This window comes from Nerophis lumbriciformis, linkage group LG12, assembly GCF_033978685.3.
Source record: "Nerophis lumbriciformis linkage group LG12, RoL_Nlum_v2.1, whole genome shotgun sequence".
NCBI classification, from domain to species: Eukaryota; Metazoa; Chordata; class Actinopteri; order Syngnathiformes; family Syngnathidae; genus Nerophis; species Nerophis lumbriciformis.
The window spans coordinates 40,945,982-40,967,523 of record NC_084559.2 but is presented as its reverse complement, the minus strand read 5'-3'; the positions used below and the strand labels follow the sequence as shown (position 1 = coordinate 40,967,523).

The following is a 21,542-nucleotide window of genomic DNA, read 5'->3' as shown; positions in this document are numbered from 1 at the left end:
TAAATAATGTAAATAATTCAATGTGATTATCTTGTGTGATGACTGTATTATGATGATAGTATATATCTGATAGTATATATCTGTATCATGAATCAATTTAAGTGGACCCCGACTTAAACAAGTTGAAAAACTTATTCGGGTGTTACCATTTAGTGGTCATTTGTACGGAATATGTACTTCACTGTGCAACCTACTAATAAAAGTCTCAATCAATCAATCAGTCGCACCCCCGGCCAAACTATGAAAAAAACTGCGACTTATAGTCCGAAAAATACGGTATATACTTGCAGTGTGTATGTAAAATGTTAATGGAGGGTTTTGAAGGTTTTTTAGTGGGCTTAAACTGCTTCAACGGTGACTCTCATTAGATGCATCTTGCAAACATGTTTTATTATCTTTAGAACCTTGTCTCTCATGATATTTGTGAACGATAGGCAAAATTTGCAAAAAAAAGTGCAGTTCCCCTTTAAGCTTGCCTATAGTTGGTCTGCAAGCGCCTCCTAGAGGGCTGCCAAAAAATATCTGTTTTTCAGCTATGGTCCGTAGGGGCCGCAGCGGTACTCAGTTGTAATCCACTGTTCCATCACTTGTGGCAGAAATGACAATATCAAAAAAACAGAAGTAGTCTGTACGTAAAATTATAGAGAAATTTCTTAAGAGCAAAAAATGGTGGTTAAATTGTATTTTAATTTAGTTTTATTAACAGTTTAGTTAAGAAACATACATATTCATTATTCATTCATTTTATCACTAAATAATTGTACATACATTCAATTTTAAGTTATTTATGAGTCCCTTCTTATGCAATATTTTGGTCAGTACTTATTTTTCTTACCAGCCGGACCTAAGCCTAAGGTTTATTTGTTAAATAAAAAAACATTTTTGTGATTAACACATGGTTTTAATATCATTTGACAAGGTTATAAACTGTAAGAATGTAAGATATAATTACTGAATATGATTAAAATCAAGAGTGAAATGACTAATGAATTTTTCATAAACTTTACCGGATGTTTGTCATATTGTCAATACAAAAAATGTGAATGAAATTGAAAATATAGTAAACAATGTATTTACTAGGTGGAAACAATATTTCTTAACAGTATACAGTGTTTCCCACAGGTCAGGCATCTATTTGTGGTGGTGTGGTCGGCGGGGAGGGGGGGGGGGGGGGGCGGCGACAGCGGCGATGACCAAGAAGAACGCGGAGTTGGAATATAATTACAACATTTTATGTACATATTTATATACAGATTTGAACAATTAGTGATTCACTGAAATATATTTATTAATTGTGGTTCTTACAAAAAATATATCTTCCATCCATCCATCCATTTTCTACCGCTTATTAAAAGCTAAAATGTCTCTTAAAGCTCTGCCCCTTTAATTAGTGAATACTAAATAATTTAACTTTAGCCTACTACTACAACCATATTATTTACCAGCAACATGAAGTGAAACAGAGGCAGAGGTGTCCTGCCACAGTCAGTCAACCTCCTCCTCCTCCTCCTCCTGCTGCTGCTGCTGAACAGGTCGCACCTGTGGTCCGAACTGTAGGCCTACCTCCTTTCCAAGTCCAGCCCTTTTCGGCCGTTGAAAATATTTTTCTATACTCATCTGTGTGAAGGAGTGAACATCCAACATTAGAATTTATTACTAAGCAGAAGCAGAAGCGCTCTATGTACAGTGCCGTCTAACCTTAAGCGGCAGCAGCTCAACACATGCAGGGTTCAATGTTAAGTTTTTTTTCTACTTGCCTGACTTCTCAAATCTACTTGCCCCAATATTTGTACTTGTCCTGCCTAGGTTTTTTTCTGGCTGTGTAGTGCTCATGGCTTATATCTTAATAGAATCCTTCCCGTTGACTATTTACAACACTACACAGTATTTATTATTATTATTATTATTATTATTATTATTATCTATAATTGCATTTAAATGGCATTGCATACATGTAAAATTAAATGCTATTTCACATTATTTGACCAGTAGCAGTTACACTCATCTGAACAGGTCAGCCACCTGTTTAAAGCCCAATCACAGTTGAAATCTTGAAATGAATGGTCTTTAATGGCCAAAACATTAACCTGGACAACATTTTAACAGCTGGTTGGCTCAGATTGTATTCTTTTCATTGCATTCACATGCTGCAGTGGACAATTTAGCTTCAGTCCATGTGTGTTTATTGACAACATGGTTATAACCTGGACACATTAGCTCGTCGGTATTGTAACACGTGACAGTTACTACGAGCGTCTGCCCCGGGCCACGAGTCAAACAGCGGCGGTGTTAATGAAGCAGCGTCAGGCTGCTCACCGTCAGTGAAACGCTCGGTGAAATCACGGATTAACGTTAAATATATGACGAGCCGCGAGCGATGCAGCTATAACCTATCTACTAGTGATGGGTTGATGAGGCGTCATGAAGCGTTTTGACACATTGCAAAACTGTATTGATACTGTGTCGATACTGTGTCACTAAATAATGACATCTGCTGGACATTAAAAATCCCTACAGGCAACCTATGGACCGACTCAACTGACACTGATTTTATGACCTAGTACAGTGGTTCTCAAATGGGGGTACGCGAACCCCTGGGGGTACTTGAAGGTATGCCAAGGGGTACGTGAGATTTTTAAAAAATATTCTAAAAATAGCAACAATTCAAAAATCCTTTATATATTTATTGAATAATACTTCAACAAAATATGAATGTAAGTTCATAAACTCAGTGAAGCACAAGCTCAGGTTTGTCACTAAAATGTCTGTCAAAAAGAACTGTGAAAAGAAATGCAACAATGCAATATTCAGTGTTGACAGCTAGATTTTTTGTGGACATGTTCCATAAATATTGATGTTAAAGATTTTTTTTTTTTGTGAAGAAATGTTTAGAATTAAGTTCATGAATCCAGATGGATCTCTAATACAATCCCCAAAGAGGGCACTTTAAGTTGATTATTACTTCTAGGTGTAGAAATCTTTATTTATAATTGAATCACTTGTTTATTTTTCAACAAGTTTTTAGTTATTTTTATATCTTTTTTTTCCAAATAGTTCAAGAAAGACCACTACAAATAAGCAATATTTTGCACTGTTATACAATTTAATAAATCAGAAACTGATGACATAGTGCTGTATTTTACTTCTTTATCTTTTTTTTTTCAACCAAAAATGCTTTGCTCTGATTAGGGGGTACTTGAATTTTAAAAAAAATCACAGGGGGTACATTGCTGAAAAAAGGTTGAGAACCACTGACCTAGTATATACAATAATATAAACCAAGTCATTGTATTTCATTTAGGATTATTTCATAACTTCATTTAAATAAAAATATATTTTTTGTCTTTTTTAGATACAGTCAATAAATAATGTGAACATGTATCATAACATGGAAATCTAAGAGAACGTGTTGTGAATGAGGATGCTTGTGGACCTGGAAATTATTATTTATTTATTTTTACACATTTTTATTTTTAAAAAAAACAGTTTTTCCAACGTATTCAATTTTAGACGCTTTCTCTTCTTAGTTATTATTTCTCCGGCTGTAGAAAAGAGCCGCTCACAGGGCACAGAGGAGGCGTCAGTGCGACACAGTTCGCGTATCGGTCACGTGACCAAAACAGCTCATGATCGGTCACGTGACTTTCTAAAAGCGGTACGCGCACCGACACAGGGTTTCGCTCTTTGAGCTCGACGCATGCGCCGATGCATCGGTGTTGCCGGACCCATCACTACTATCTACCTATAACACCTGCAAGCTGCTAACTGTCGCCAAAAGGCACCATTTAAGTTTTTTTCCCCAAGGCATCCTGGATCAAGGCTTTCAGCAGCTTTTGGACGTTTGAGGTAGAAACGTAGGAAGCGCCATCATTATGAAAAGTAGCCGGCGAGTATTTTAATTCCGTCCAACAACCGTCCGTCCCTCTTCTTCTTCTTCTTCTTCTTTTTCTTCTTCTGGCCCACCAGGTGAATTAAGTGCTATTGCATAGTGCATAGTAGGCTACCGCCACCTACTGCACCTGAGGTGTAACTACAAGCAACATTCACAGACAGTCCCATTGCTTTTATGAGCGGTCGACCGAGTCAAAAGCCGAAAAATCCATTTGTGGCGGACGTAATTCTTTCGTGGCGGGCCGCCACAAATAAATGAATGTGTGGGAAACACTGGTATATATAAAAGAGCGGCCTTTAACGTGTTTTAGGAACATTTTCCAGGAAGCTGACTTGTTGACAAACTGATTATATTCATGGAATCTGGTCAACAACTCAAGATGATCCCTGTGTTTGCTCAAAGGTGCAATTTTTTGTCTGTATTTTGTCTTCCAGGTAATATGTCCTACTTTTAGATGGACCTCCCCAACAATCTGTTGCCTTTTTCTAAGATGTAAAATGGCCGTGACACAACCAGACTAAGTTGAACAGATTTTACACCAATTTGTACTTCTTTAAACTGATCTAACTCCTTTCTTAATACATGAAGCGTTTTCCTAAATAAATAAACATGTTTCAGCCACTATTGAACTTTTGATTTGTGTTGTTTGTTAATGCTTCAGGCATCTGCTGATGTTGTTATTTTCAATTGTTTCTTCAAGGAAAACTGCACTCTTTGGGGAATTTTGTCCATCATCCACAATCCTTATGTGAGACCATAACTCTCATGTCTTTCCCTTTTCTGGGCCTTCTAAATAGGGAAAAACTGTTGGCACAAGGCGTCTAACAATGCAGGAAGTCACCTATGCCGCCTATAAAGCAGTCTAGAAATAATCCAAAAACATCCAACAAGATTTTATATACAAGCTATACAGGTGTTGCTACATGTAATATTTACAGTATTTTGCTAATTTAGCAATGTCCTCGGGTCTAAGCTGCAAGCCAGTATCCATTCTGGATTTTTAGCGTAGTAGGAGGATTTTCAAAGTTGACCAACTTCTCTGCTTATTGCCACAATCTTCTACTGTACACATATGAGGCAATATTTAAAACCTAGTATTTTTTGTACTATTCATTTGTATTAATTTTTTTATATTACATTTTATTTATATATTTATCTTTTTTACTCACTTTGTAGGAGAGCGTGTGTGTGTTTAGTTATTATTTTATTAAGATATATATATATATATGTATATGTTATGTATGTATGTATGCATGATATGTAAGTATGTATGTATGGTATGTAATGTATGTGTATATGTATGTATGTATGAAACGTAGCATTAACTTTTCCAAACTTAAATGTAATTCAGCAGCAGCTCCAGTACCTAGCTTACCTCTCCCTAGTAGCCAAGAAGTACTGTGTTAGAAAAGTAGTTCCTCTGTGTTAGTTCCTACATAACAATGTCGCCGTGGCTTGGTTATTAATATGCAGGTCACGGTATGCAAATGATGTGTTTTTTGGCCATTTTTAAAAGGGCTATAGGCAAAATAATAAAATCCCCATTACCTGTAATGTTAGCCGCCTCATGCTCGCCGTTTTTCTGCCATTTCAAACGCACATAAAAAGTAAAGACGTGTGTTCTTGTGGATTGGCAAAATCTCCCAAAGAAGAGGCAATTTTCCTTTAAGTTTGAATAAGAGTGATGATTTATTTTTGTGAATACAGAATTTTGCATGACAAAGCGTGGTTACACACCGTGAGTAATATGCTTTTTATTTGTGTATTAACCTATTCATGTTTTTTTCTAACCGAGTAACACATGTTTGTGTGGCAAGGTGGTTTATCTGAGCCCTCCAATATTTTCTGGCACTAAACACATGTTTGCTGTACTTCATGAATGCTGATCCTGGTGCACATTTGTTGTCTTGGTAAATAATTAAATAATTCATGAACGTCATACCTGGACAGAAATATGTCTTCAAAACTAACTTTTTGTGCTCTGATCAATGTTTATACAATTTGCTCATTAATATGATAGCATCAAATATAAGAGAATAGTTCACAATGGCTGAAATACTTCCCTTTTTTAGATAAAACTGTAAACCATACGTGGTGTTACCTTTTATTTGTGTAAGTAGTCCATGCGCCTGTCCTTTCCCAGAAACTATTTTACTTTTTTCGTAAAAGTCCTCCTTTTTTTAGTTTTAAAAGTCCATTTGATATCGTTCTCTACTTCTCGTCTGGAGATTTGACGTTTGCAAACGAATCAAAGTCTTTTAAGTGACCGTTGAGAATCGATTCAAAGTGGTGAGCCGTTTGTTTGGGAGCTGTTTTTTATGCACAGGCAGATACAGTTCATAATACTCTAAACCAAAAAAGATGTGTTTCTCAACTGGTGTCCATATGGGCCACAGCGATCCTTAGCTTTAATGCACTTCTCCACCACTTGTGGCAGTAATGACAATCTCAAACAAACAGAAGTCTGGAGCTAAAGTCATAGAGCAGTTTCTCAAGCGCAAAATTTATGACTAAAGTAGTGAAGCTGTATTTTCATTTGCACTTTCATTTTATTACTAAATTAGTAATAATTGTGTGATTGCATGTACATTTATTTTTCAGAGTTTTATGAGTCCTTTTTTTAATAGTCCATCCATCCATTTTCTACCGCTTATTCCCTTTTGGGGTCGCGGGGGGCGCTGGAGCTGATTAATATATTCACTTTTGTAATCAGCCTTGATAAGAATCTTAGTGATTAACACATGCGGTATATCATTTCACAAGGTGTATCCTGTTAAACTGAATGTTGGATATAATTATAGAATACAATTAGAAATCAAGAGTAAGATTATTAATTCAGTGTTAATATTTAAGTGGGCCCTTCTGTAGTGGAAAAGTTGGGCCCCGAGTTCAAAAAGGTGAAGAACCCCTGCTCTAAATCCTATTCTAAAGACGTTTCTAAGAAGATTTCTCTTACTGTAATTTTTACAATTATTTTCATACTCTTTGTATTATTTCTTTGCATCAGGTTTAGTGCACTAAATATTTCTGCTGCTGTCAACCTCTTTGTTGTCTGTGATAACAATTCCCTTTTGTCTTTGTTCTATCCTGATTCCATCCTAGTCTTTCTAATCGTCACTCACTGGATCGTCCCAGTGAAAACATAGCAGTGCCAGAAGCCCTTTTAGTGGACATTTTACAGCAGCAACAACTTTAACTGGCTATTAAATGTGATATAAGAGTACAATTTCAGGGGTTTGTGACAATGTGTTGTTTTCCAACGGCCGCACTAGACTTGTTCTTTGTCTATTTACTCACGTTTCCAACTCACACTTGAATCCCTAAAAGTTGTTTTACTTTCAGGTTTACTGATGCACAAGGTTTTGTAGCACTTTATACTTCACAGTCTGCCAGATAAACATACTGTACATACATAATAAGTGTTTCGGTTATGTAAATACAACATACATCAGGGGTCCCCAAAGTACGGCCCGCGGGCCGGGTCCGGCCCCCCAGCATCCAAAATCTGGCTCACGAGAAGTCCCAAGTTTAATTATTATTTTTTATTTTATTTTATTTTTATTTTTTTTTAAATCTTTCCTTTCTAATCCTTTTTCTACCGCTTGTTACTCTCGGTGTCTCCTAGCCGCTCAGGCAAATCATATTATCTAAAAATGAATTTTCCCATCGATAACGTGACAATTTAAAATGTCAAAACGGATTAAAAAGACAATGTATATATATATATATATATATATATATATATATATATATATATATATATATATATAGCCCGGCCCCCGGCCAAATTTTTTTAACCCAATGCGGCCCACGAGTCAAAAAGTTTGGGGACCCCTGCCATACATTATCAAAATAGACTTGAACCATTAGGAATATTGGATTTCAATCACAGATTGATTTATTGTATAATGTGGAGGTGGATTTTTTAGGTGCACTAAAAGAAATGAAAACCAGTTGCTGAAGGTAGGATATTTATCCAACACCTTATGTTTATATTTGATTATTTATTGGCTGCTTTCTTTCTTGATTCAGTGACATAAATGTTTGTCCCAATAACTCGAAAAATGTCCTTGCTCTGTCCCAGGGGTTATCTATCTGGTGTTGGGGCTTCCTAATGAAAGTGTCGGTGATGGTGATTCTTATGGCTATGTAACGTGAAAAAGTATCATTTTGTACAGTTGACAATTGTTTGTTTGTCTGCCAGAAATATCAGAGATGGAATCGTACCATTCGTACTCCCCACCAGAGGAACGCAAGTCCCGACAGTCTGACCTGTCGTCCCACTCGTCGAATGAAAGAGACAACCCAAGGTAAAGAATGAGCAAATTTATACAGTATACTGCATATATGTGTATTATACACACACACACATATATATATATATATATATATATATATATATATATATATATATATATATATATACATACATATATAACAAAATATATATATATATAAAAAATATATATATATATGTGTGTGTGTGTGTGTGTATATATATATATATATATATATATATATATATATATATATATATATATATATCCATCCATCCATCCATCTTCTTCCGCTTATCCGAGGTCAGGTCGCGGGGGCATCAGCCTAAGCAGGGAAGCCCAGACTTCATATATATATATATATATATATATTAGGGGTGTAACGGTACGTGTATTTGTATTGAACCGTTTCGGTATGGGGGTTCCGGTTCGGTTCGGAGGTGTACCGAACGAGTTTCCACACGAACACATGAAGTAGCCGCCTAAGCTAAAGTCTTAACAAGCTGCTCTGCTTTCTGCCTCTGTCTCCTACACAGCACCCAGCATTTTCCCACCCACACAACCATCTGATTGGTTACAACCATAGCGGTAACAGCCAATCAGCAGTGCGTATTCAGAGCGGTAACAGCCAATCAGCAGTGCGTATTCAGAGCGGTAACAGCCAATCAGCAGTGCGTATTCAGAGCGCATGTAGTCAGTGCTTCTGCGGTGGGATTAGCAGGTGAGCATCAGGCAGCAGACTCTCCCCAAATTAAACACCTCCCAGTCAACTACTAGTAACATCACTATGAGCCCGTTGACGTTCAAGACACAAACGGCAGCTCAGCTCGCTCGCAATCCTGGCTTGAAGTGAAGGCTAATTAGCTTTTAGCGTAACGTTAGCTCATTGTGCGGTGTGTGTGTGTAATCATTAGTAATGTAGCAGCCTAGTTTTGAACGGCAGGGTCCCTGCTATCACATGTTGATAAAAATATAACATTTACATAATAAATATCAACTACAGGCTTCCCAAATGCTGTAATAAATTGAGCATGATGAGTTGACTTGAAACTGTTTAATGTTCCACTTTTTATATGTGTGTTGTCATTTTATTTAATCTGAGCAACAACTTGAGGCAGTTTAATGTTGATGTGGGCAGAATTATTATAGTGTTCCCAATGTTAAAAGGATAAAGCCATTGTTTACAAATTTGGTAAATAAATAACCAAACAATTTATATTTTGTTGTTTTCTTACTGTACCGAAAATTAACCGAACCGTGACCAATAAGCCGAGGTACGTACCGAACCGAAATTTTTGTGTACCGTTACACCCCTAATATATATATATATATATATGTGTCTATATACTAACCCCGTTTCCATATGAGTTGGGAAATTGTGTAAATATAAACAGAATACAAATATTTGCAAATCATTTTCAACCCATATTCAGTTCAATATGCTACAAAGACAACATATTTGATGTTCAAACTGATAAACATTTTTTTTCCCGCAAATAATCATTAACTTTAGAATTTGATGCCAGCAACACGTGACAAAGAAGTTGGGAAAGGTGGCAATAAATACTGATAAAGTTGAGGAATGCTCATCAAACACTTATTTGGAACATCCCACAGGTGAACAGGCAAATTGGGAACAGGTGGGTGCCATGCTTGGGTATAAAAGTAGATTCCATGAAATGCTCAGTCATTCACAAACAAGGATGGGGCGAGGGTCACCACTTTGTCAACAAATGCATGAGCAAATTGTTGAACAGTTTAAGAAAAACCTTTCTCAACCAGCTATTGCAAGGAATTTAGGGATTTCACCATCTACGGTCCGTAATATCATCAAAGGGTTCAGAGAATCTGGAGAAATCACTGCACGTAAGCAGCTAAGCCCGTGACCTTTGATCCCTCAGGCTGTACTGCATCAACAAGCGACATCAGTGTGTAAAGGATATCACCACATGGGCTCAGGAACACTTCAGAAACCCACTGTCAGTAACTACAGTTTTTTTTTTTTTTTTTTTTTTTTTAATGTCCTGTCCAGCTTCTCAGGCAAATCATATAGTTGATGTAGATGCCCATGTCGGCTGTTCAGATTTACTTTACAAAAGAGAAGTGTAGGATACTTCTCTTGTTGCCTTATTTGTATTTGACTTTATTAAATGTATTTATATTATCATTTAGTGCAGCCGGGCCGGAGCAGGAGGGGATAGAAAGAGAAAAAAAAAGAAGACAGAGGGGGAAATTGTGGGGACAAGAGGGGGATTAGACAGAGAGACAAAAACAACAACAGCAAACAACAACAACAACAACAATAGAGCAACATCAGCAAATATGACATGTACAAATATGATGGTAAAAGTAATAGCAAATAAGCAGTTAGCGAAAAATAAAAAATAATACAGAAATGACAATGAGCATTATTACACTACAAATGGATCAATACAAATACCAATAGAAATAGCGCTATTGATAATGAACAATACCAATAATTTACCTTTATTATCAACAATACAGTTGTTTAAATGCAACAATACATATACGTAATGATAACTTGAGATACGAAAGAATGCAGAAAAATGGAGGGGGAGAAAGAGAAGCAACCTACATTAACCTTGTAGATTGTTATAGTCACAATAGGTTAAGCTTTGTCAGTGTGCCATGTGTTACACCCAGTTTACCCTAGGGCAACAACGTTAATATATGTTTGATGAAACGCGATTATGTGCATGAGTGTAAGTATGCATATGTACTTGTATATGTACAGAATGTGTATATGTGTTTGTACAATGAATGTATATGTACAGAATGTGTATATGTGTTTGTACAGTGAATGTATATGTACAGTATGTGTATGTGTATGTTTGTATATTGAATGTGCGTGTGGATGTACGAACATTAGGTAGGTAAATATGTACTGTATTTGTGTATGTATGTGGGAGCGTAGGTACCTATGTACGTATGTGAGCATATGTGAATTTGCATGTACAATACATTCGACTCCCAGAGTGCGTGGGAGCCAGAGCACGGCCCCATCACCCCCGAGAGCCCAACCCACAAACAGGAGGCGTGGTGCCCAGGGAACCAGGGACCACCGCCCCCACGCAGCCAAGCCGGCCAGCGACAGGAACCCCAGAGCCCGACCCACCGTACCGCCCACAAGGGCCAGCAGCAGGCCGCAGACAGACGCACCCGGCGGAGGACAGGGCACGAGAAAAGCAGGGGACAGCCAGACCCCAAGCCAGCGAGAGACCACACCCCACACGGGCAGAAAGGCGAGACGCCCCGCCCGAAGGACCCAGAGACTCCCCGCAACCGGACGGGAAGACCGCCCCCGCCCCACCGGCAACCGGGCCCCCACGAGCCCACCCCCCACCCCCGGAGAGCGCGGCGAGGCCAGCCCCCGGCCACCCCACCCAAACCGGCCGCCGCAGGACCACCCAGGCACAGGGCCACGGGAACCACCCACCCCACCCGCAGGGACCCCAACGATGGAGATGGAACAACCAGCAACCGCCCCGCCGAGCCCCCCCCCTGAGGGAGGGGAAAAATTAAAAAATAATATTAATAAAATATATTTTAAAAATAAATAAATTAATTAATTAATTAATTAATTAATTAAAAAAAAAAAAAAAAAAAAGAATTAAAAGAAGATCACAGACATGCTGACAAACAAGGTCACTACCCCAGCAACTGGCCGACTCGCAGCACCTCGGAATACCTTGCAGCACCAAGCTACCACAATAGACGCAGGGACTAGGCCCAACAGGCCCCAACCAAGACGGGCACCCGGAAGGGATGGACAGCGGGACCCAGGAGCTCCAGACACGCAGTTCGGATGCAGTAGCCTGAGGCGTCGACCCCCGTCTGACAGGCAGGCCCAGAGCGTACCCCCAGAAATATACATACATACACACATACACATACACATACACACATACACGTATACATACCCACACATACACATATATACATATACATACACATATGTACACATACACATATATAAACATACATACATACACACACATATACATACATATACACAGTTCGTCAGCCCCGACAGCCATCACGCGCGCGCGCTGCCACCAGTCACAACATCAGCCACACCCCTGCACCAGACCCAGCAGCCACGGGCGCCCACACCACAAACAAACGGCAGCAGAAACAGCAGCCGCAATAACCCCAGACAGCCAGCACCAGCCAATCAAATTAAAGCGATCAAAGAAAAACTGCGACCAGCAACCACACGCCACCAGGGCCACGGAGACCAGCCGGCGCTAGCCCGCCGGTCAGCCCGAACGCCAACACGCAAACAAGAGACACCAACAACCCCCCCAACCAAAAGGCCCCCGACCCCAACCCAAACCCGCACAAACACACCACCGCCCAAACAACCGGGACACAGCATCCAGACCAGACACGGGGGCTGCGCCGCCACCACACCAAGTCACCAACAGAGACCCCACAGCGCAAGGTCGGGCCACACGGGCACGGACCCCATCCAACAGGAAGTGAGACCCGCGCGACGCCACACACAAATAAATAATAAGATTAAAAAAAAAAATGAAATAAAATAAAAATAAAAAAAAATAAAATAAAAAATAAAATAAAAAATAAAATAAAATAAAAATGAGTAATAATAAAAATAAAAATAATAAATACATTAAAAATAAAAAATATATATATAACAATAATAAATGAATAAAAGCCTGGCAGGCCACCAGACCGCAGTCCCCGCCGGCCGACGAGGCAATGAGGGGTGCGCCGAACCCCAAACCCCCCATGCATGTGTACAAGGCCCCCAGAGTGTCTACTGTGTAGTTAAAATTAGGAGGTCAGCCGTTACAGCCGACCTCCAGTCCCTATTGATGTGTGTACTGTAGCGTGAGTGAGATATGTATGCTTGTGGGAACTAATAATGCGATTAAAATTGGGGGACATCAAGGTCATGGTGGGTCCCAACCAAACCAAGCCCCCCAAATCCTAAGTGTCTAATATGCAGCTAAGATTGAGGGATGGACGAGCAGGGGACAAGAAAGGAGGACTGGAGCCCCATTGGAGGCATCCTCAACCCCCTGCCATGCCTCCCCGCAGGACAATCCCCAAAGTCCTATATATGTGTGACTGTGTGCGCTATAAGTAGGAGGAGTAGAGGGCCCGGACATCCCCCCAGTCCACGCGGCCGACAACCAGGAACTACGGCCAGGAGGCCGCCACCCCCCGCCACAGCCCGTGACCCACACCAGACCACTTTAACGTGACGCCACGCGAGCCCCTCCCCCCGCCAAACAAAGCCAGCCCCCACCCGCCCCAACCCAACCCTGCAGAGCCCATACCGGCAACCAAACGCAGAGAAACCGCACAGCCCCTACGCCCAATGCAAACACCGCATCCCGGCCATCCACACAGCAACGTGCCCATACGAGTCCCGGCCAGGGGAAGGAGCCCCCCAACGGGGGAAGAAGCCAATGCATCCCGTCCGCCTGCCAGCCCCCAAACCAGCCGGCAAGCCAACGCCAGCCATCCCCACAACCCCACAAGCGCACAGACACCAGCCACAGTCCCCCAACCACTCCAACCCAACACAGCGATGCCAACCGCTGGTATCACCGCAGCAACCATCACCACCACCGCCCGTCCGCAGCGTAAACACCCGCGGCCGCCGAAACCAAAACAAAAAAGCGACCGACCCCGTAAACCACAACAACGCACACCCCCGGCTACCACCGAGGCCACCAACCCACCTACCCCAACTCATCCACAGCCAGGCCAATTGAGCCACCGGACATCCACACCCATGCACACACCTACACATTCATATACACATACATACACACATACATATATGCATATACATATACATACACATACACACATTTCCACACGTATGCATATACATATAAACATACACATCCACACATATATACACATTAATACACCCACACACATATACATAAGCCCACATATACACAAACACATACATACACAACACACACAAAAAATAAATAAATAAATAAAAAATTAAAAAAAATAAAAAAAAAGAAAAATAAAAAAAAAAAAAAAATAAAAAAAATAAATAAAAATAAAATAAAAATAAACCCTTTAAATAAAATAAAATAAATAAAAATAAACAAGAGGCCTGGTCGCCAACAGTGCCCAACGCCACCAAACCCCGCAGCCCCTCCCGCACGTCCAGGCCCCCCCCGCCCACCACCCACCAGGCATCCCATCCGGCAAAAAGCCATAAGGGCCCAGCCCTGCGTCCACAGCCGGCATGCCACGGCACCTCAGCAGACCCGGCGCCGCGATCAGCAATACACACCGGGGCAGCGACACATACATATGTACCTACATACATACACACAGATTTCACCATACATATATACAAACGTACACACACCCACATACACGCGTACCCATATATAATTTAACAGAATAAGTTAAATATATTAAATAGATTAAAAAAAAAAAAAATAAATAAATAATAATAATAATAATAATATATATATATATATATATATATATATATATATATATATATATATATATATATATATATATACATACACACATACATATATATATATACACATACATACACATACATATATACATACATACATACATACATTCATACATACATACATACATATATACATACACATACATACATACACATATATATACATATATACACATAAAATAAATTAAAATAAATAAATAAAATTAATAAAAAAATAAGGGCAGAGTAAAACACAGGAGGGGGACTCCCGCAGGGCAGTCGGGCAGCACCGCCGGGGCCCCAACAAGGGAGGCAAGCAGTCCCCCCAACCCGGCACCAGGCAGGCCCGCACAGCCGCAGCGCAGGGCGACCCCGGGCAGACCCCGCCCCGCGCCCCAGGGGAAGGAGGAAGCCCACGGACAACCGGAGCCAGCGGGGCACGAGCCGACCCCCGCCCGACAGCGGCAAGACCCCAGCCCCACGGGCGCAACCCCCCGCCCAACCACCCACGGGAGGGACAGCCCCCCCAACCAACCCAAGGCGGCCGCCCACAGCCCCACCCGCACCCCAACACCCGCCCAGGCACCTCCACCCACCCCCAGCCACCAGACCACCCACGGATCGGCCCGCCAGGCCGGAACCAGGAAACACACCCCAGGCCCCCCGACCCCGCGGCACACGGCCCCCCCGGCACCCAGGACCCCCCACCCACGGAGCAAGACCCCCGGGACAGAGCCCCAGCCCCGGCCCCCAAGGGAGTCAGGTCAGAAAATTAATTAGCGGTGCCCAAAGAGATCGGAATTCTGTCAGTTGTTGGTTTGATTCAGCAGACATTCTTTCCATAACTACATAATCTAATAAAATGTTTTTGTAAAGGTTTATACATAAATTATTTTTTGATTTCCAATTTATGAGAATAGTTTTCTTGGCGATGCCTAACGCATTTATAAGGAGGTATGTTTTGTTTATATCAAGATCAGTTGCGGAGAGATCACCCAACAGGCAGAGTGCGGGGCAGATGGGAATAGGAATCTCTAACGCTAATGATAGGTTCTCGCACACTCCAAGCCAAAAGTTACTCACGGGAGCACAGGACCACATTGAATGCAAGTAATTATCTATCTTATTATCTGAGCAGTGTACACAGATGTTAGAGTCAGCTAAACCCATTTTATACATTCTTAGACCGGTGTAATGTATTCTGTAAAGTATTTTGAGCTGAATCAGTCGTACATTTGGATTCTTAATCAAACGAGTAGTATTGAGGCATATTTGTTTCCAGAATTCTGGGTCACAGCTTGTTGATACGTCTGAGTGCCATTTAGAAGTTGGAATACTTATTGTGTTATCTATTTTTGATAAGAGAGCATATAATTTGGATAAAGCTTTGGGGGCAGATGTTTTGAAGAATTTAACGGTCGTAGGATTAGTTTCCCATGTTGTTTTGTTGAATCTTGCGCTGATTACAGATTTGATTTGTATATATTCTAGAAATTTATTAGGATTGATTGCATATTGTGTTATTAAACTTTTAAAAGAGATAAAACTGTTTGCATTGATGATATCCCCAAGGCATCCGACTCCCTTATCATACCATGTTGGAAAGTTCAATGGCTTCTTGTTTAAAAGAAAATCAGGATTATTCCAAATAGGCGTAAATTGGCATGGAGTGAGCGGGGACCCAGTTATTTTCAAAAACTCCCACCAAGCTGTTAAGGTAGTGCGTATATTAATACTTTTAAAGCAGTTGTGTTTTCGGAGAATTTGGCTAATAAAGGGCAAGTTAGAAATTGGGATCTCCTGGCTAAGTGATTGTTCAATCTCTAACCATAAACTATCTAATAAAGTGGGATTGATCCATTTTAATATATATTGTAGTTTATTTGCAAGGAAATAATAGGAAAAGTTTGGGAGTTCTAGACCCCCATGTTCTTTGGGTTTTTGTAAAGTTTTAAGGCTGATTCGTGCTGGTTTACTCTTCCAAAGAAACTGATTGATGTGTGAGTCTAGTGACTTAAACCAGATTTGAGAAGGTTTGGTTGGAATCATTGAAAATAGATAATTAACCCTAGGCAAGACCATCATTTTCACGGTAGAAACCCTTCCCATAAGTGAGATTGGCAGTGTTTTCCAACGCGCCAGATCATCCTCAATCGATTTTAAGATTGGGGAGTAATTCAAGCGATTCAGATCTGACAATGTGGAGGAAATATTGATTCCCAGGTATTTAATGTTCCCTTTATGCAGTGGAATCGATGAGGTGCTCTGAAAGTCAAAATTAATTGGTAACACAGTAGATTTGGACCAGTTGATGGAGTAATCTGAAATAGAACTGAATTTATTGATAAGTGAGATTGTATCTTGAAGAGAAGAATGTGGATTTTGTAAGAAAAGTAATACATCATCAGCATAAAGGCTTATTTTATGATGAACGGTTGCGGTATGGATGCCTTTAATATTTGCATGCTGTCGAATAGCGGTTGCAAGAGGTTCAATAAATATAGCAAACAGTGACGGAGAAAGTGGACACCCTTGCCTTGTGCCCCTCATAAGATTAAACCTTGGAGATATTTGGCTGTTCGTTCTAACCGAAGCTGTAGGAAAACTATATAGGACCTTAATCCATTCTATAAATGAGTCTCCAAATCCAAATTTCTGTAGAGTAGCTAGAAGAAAATTCCAGTTCACTCTATCAAATGCTTTTTCAGCATCTAATGAAACAACAGCTGTTTTTAGATTATGAATAACAGAATAGTCTATCACATTGAGTAGACGGCGAACATTGTTGGACGATTGTCTCTCTTTGATGAAACCTGTTTGATCAGGATGTACTATATATGGAGTGACTTTTTCTAATCTTTGAGCTAATACTTTGCAGATAATTTTAAGATCAGCATTAATCAGGGAGATTGGCCGGTAACTGGATGGAAGTGTTGGGTCTTTATCAGGTTTTAGCAAGAGACTGATCGTGGCAGAGTTCATATTTGGAGGAAGGAATGAGTTTTCTTTAATCTCTAAAGCCATTTTCGTAAATATCGGAGCTAGCAGTGACCAGAATGTTTTGTAGAACTCCACAGGGAACCCATCAGGCCCTGGAGCTTTATTGTTTGGCATCTGTTGAAGAGCATCGTGTAGTTCGCCTACAGAAATAGCAAGATCTAAATTTGATACCTGCCTTGTATTCAATTTAGGTAAGTCTATACCATTGAGAAATGTCTCAATGTCTGAAAGAGATGGGTCAATCTGGGGTGTATACAAATTTCTGTAAAAGTCTCTAAAGATGGAGTTAATTTCCTCAGGAACGTGTGTAATGTTCCCAGCTGAATCCTTGATGGATGGTATAGAGTTTTTTTCTTTGTTTAATTTTAGTTGGTTAGCCAAATATTTGCTTGGTTTATTGTCATGTTCAAATTTTTCTAAGCGTAACCTCTGGAGCAGGAATTGACTTTTCTTATCAATTATTTCTCTTAAATCTAATTTGAGTTTTCTCAGTTTGTTCAGAGTGTGATCATGTTGTGAATTCGCATACGCTAATTCTAATATTTTTATTTCATTTTCAAGTTCCTGCTCTAGTAAACGTTCCTTTTTTTTCTTGTATGATGAATAAGAAATAATTTTTCCTCGCATAACTACTTTTGCCGTCTCCCAGAGAACGCACGCCGTGATTTCTGGTTGATCATTAAAATCTAAAAAATCTGTCCATTCTTTCTCAAAATAGTTTAGGAAGTCTGGGTCCTTTAGTAATGATGTATTAAGTCTCCATTGTTTGATAGGTGCAGTGATAGTTTTGTTGGTGAGGGAAAGTGAGACAGGTGCATGGTCACTGATGATGATAGGATGGATGTGAATGTTTGAGATGTCAGATAAAATTGAGCTACTAGTTAAAAAGTAATCAATGCGAGAGAATGAGTGGTGAACTGGAGAAAAATAAGTGTATTCCCTAAGAGTGCGGTGATAAGAACGCCAGGCATCGCAAAGACCATAATCCTTCATATATTGCTTAAGTATTACCACTGACTGAGACTCACGGTGACTCCCAGTCACTCTGGACCGATCTATATTTGGATTAAATACTAAGTTGAGGTCCCCTCCTAGAATCAAGCAGTGGTTTGAGTGAGGAGAAAGTGAAGAGAAGAAAGTGTGAAAAAAGGAGGGGTCATCAACATTTGGACCATAAATGTTGGCGATACATAAGTTTCTCCCGTCAATAGAAATATTAAGAATTATGTATCTTCCCTCTATGTCAGTAATGGAGTTATGAACTGTAAAGTTGACCTTTCTACTTATGAGAATGGCTACGCCTCTCTGTTTGGAGTTGTAACTAGCAAGGTATGTGTGTGGGTATTGCGATGAATGCAGTTTTGAGGTATCGGACTTGGAGAGGTGAGTCTCTTGTAGTAAAGCAATGTCTGCTTGCATGCTCTTCAAATGATTAAGAATTTTTATATTTTTTTCCTTTGACCCGACACCACGCACATTCCAAGTGACAAACTGTATAGTGGACATACTAAACTAGACTGTAACTAAGTGTGTGGATGTATGTGTGTACTTTATGTGTAAATAATGCATGTCTGTATCTAAATGTAAACCTATCATGCATATATGTAGGTGTGCAGAGTGTATAGTTGTGCATGTATTAGCTGTGAGTGTAAATGCTGATGACAACAAGGGGACACACAACAGGTGGAGAAATAGAAAGAGAAAAACAAAACAAAAAGCATAACATAAAAAGAAAAGAAGAAAGTGGTGGATTAAACAGGTAGTGAAATAAGTGACATAAAAAGGAAAACAAGAAAGTAAAATAGTAAACATGTTGGTTTACCGAAAGAAAGAGAGAGAGAGAGCGTATGTGTTTACGTGAACGCTATGTGACGCACAGGTGTATTGTGAGCAAGAGGGGGGGAAAAAGAGAGGGATTGAAGCATAATGGAATAACAAAACAAACAAAAAATACAACATTTACCGTGTTTCAGACGCTAATAATACAGCCACGGCGTGGCTTCTGGATCACGGTAAAGTTGGCCGTTGATGAAAAGTTTATCCACCGCGATGACTGCACGGCATCCTTCGGTGATAAACTTCTTGCGAAGCGGGAACAGATGGCGGCGCCTGTCGAGAATTTCCTTTGGAAACTGGTCGTTGATGCTGAAGTTGGATCCTTTCAGCTCTCGGCCCTGGTTCCTCACCCGCTCCTTCTGCTTGAAGTGTTCGAATTTGGCCACGATGGGTCTCGGCCTCCTGTTCTCCGGCTTTTTGGCTCCAAGCCGGTGGACGCGATGGAAGGTGATGTTCCTGATGGTGTCCGCTGGAAGCTTGAGCTGGTGTTCCATGAAGGACTTGATGGTTTCCTCTGGATCTTCCTCGGTCTTTTCCGGTATTCCCGCGAAGACCAGATTGTCCCTCATGCTTCTCGCCTGGAGGTCCAACATCGTCTCCTTCATGCTCCTGTTTTCTCGAGTGAGTTGCGTCACTCCGTCGGTGAGGGATTTTACGGACTCACGAAGAGCGGCGTTCTCCTTGGCGAGAGAAATGACCTGCTGTTGTCCGAATTCCAAACTCTCTCGGATGGCTTGGAATTCCTTGTGGAGAACCTCGACAAGTGCGAGGCGGCCATCCAAACAAGTCAGCCTTTTGTCGATGGAATCCAGGATGTCGGTGAAGTTTGTGCCCGGTGGTGACACATGGCCAGGTGAGTCCTCCGGGCGGCTTCTTTTAGATGTTGGCGTCTTAGATGGTTTCCCCATGACGAGACGATCGTAGCACTCTTCGATGTAGCCTTCAAGTGCCTCCAGATTTTGATATTTAAGTTTTATTTGCTTTATTTTCTGAATGAATCAGAATTGTTTGGCAGCTGCGTGTGCCACTTGATTCTATTTTTTTCCCGCGTCACGTACGCTCTCTCTCGCGAGACTACAGCATTACTGACGCATCCAGACCACCCTGACGCCTGTCAGTAACTACAGTTGGTCGCTACGTCTGTAAGTGCAAGTTAAAACTCTCCTATGCAAGGCGAAAACCGTTTATCTACAACACCCAGAAACGCCGTCGGCTTTGCTGGGCCTGAGTTCATCTAAGATGGACTGATACAAAGTGGAAATGTGTTCTGTGGTCTGACGAGTCCACATTTCAAATTGTTTTTGGAAACTGTGGACGTCGTGTCCTCCGGACCAAAGAGGAAAAGAACTATCCGGATTGTTATAGGCGCAAAGTTGAAAAGCCAGCATCTGTGATGGTATGGGGGTGTATTAGTGCCCAAGACATGGGTAACTTACACATCTGTGAAGGCACCATTAATGCTGAAAGGTACATACAGGTTTTGGAGCAAAATATGTTGCCATCCAAGCAACGTTACCATGGACGCCCCTGCTTATTTCAGCAAGACAATGCCAAGCCACGTGTTACATCAACGTGGCTTCATAGTAAAAGAGTGCGGGTACTAGACTGGCCTGCCTGTAGTCCAGACCTGTCTCCCATTGAAAATGTGTGGCACATTATGAAGCCTAAAATACCACAACGGAGACCCCAGGACTGTTGAACAACTTAAGCTGTACTTCAAGCAAGAACGGGAAAGAATTCCACCTGAGAAGCTTAAAAAATGTGTCTCCTCAGTTCCCAAACGTTTACTGAGTGTTGTTAAAAGGAAAGGCCATGTAACACAGTGGTGAACATGCCCTTTCCCAACTACTTTGGCACGTGTTGCAGCCATGAAATTCTAAGTTAATTATTATTTGCAAAAAAAAAATAAAGTTTATGAGTTTGAACATCAAATATCTTGTCTTTGTAGTGCATTCAATTGAATATGGGTTGAAAAGGATTTGCAAATCATTGTATTGTATTCTAACACAATTTCCCAACTCATATGGAAACGGGGTTTGTATTT

At 40.7% G+C, this 21,542-nt stretch overlaps 2 protein-coding genes across 3 annotated transcripts in view; one reads left to right on the top strand and one right to left on the bottom strand.

The window, feature by feature from the left end:
* Positions 1-21,542, top strand: part of tjp2b (tight junction protein 2b (zona occludens 2)) — a 173,611-nt gene that overhangs the window by 82,785 nt on the left and 69,284 nt on the right. For both annotated transcript variants that reach the window (XM_061986585.2, XM_061986586.2), the window contains exon 8: positions 8,097-8,202. In XM_061986585.2, the coding sequence (XP_061842569.1) occupies positions 8,097-8,202 (106 nt within the window). The remainder of the gene's footprint in view (positions 1-8,096; positions 8,203-21,542) is intronic.
* Positions 10,242-20,596, bottom strand: LOC133606320 (uncharacterized). Its single transcript, XM_061960116.2, has 2 exons — positions 19,626-20,596; positions 10,242-10,310 (listed from the first exon to the last, which is right to left on the bottom strand). The coding sequence occupies exon 1, from the start codon at positions 20,404-20,406 to the stop codon at positions 19,639-19,641; it is 768 nt and encodes a 255-aa protein (XP_061816100.1). The 5' UTR covers positions 20,407-20,596; the 3' UTR covers positions 10,242-10,310; positions 19,626-19,638.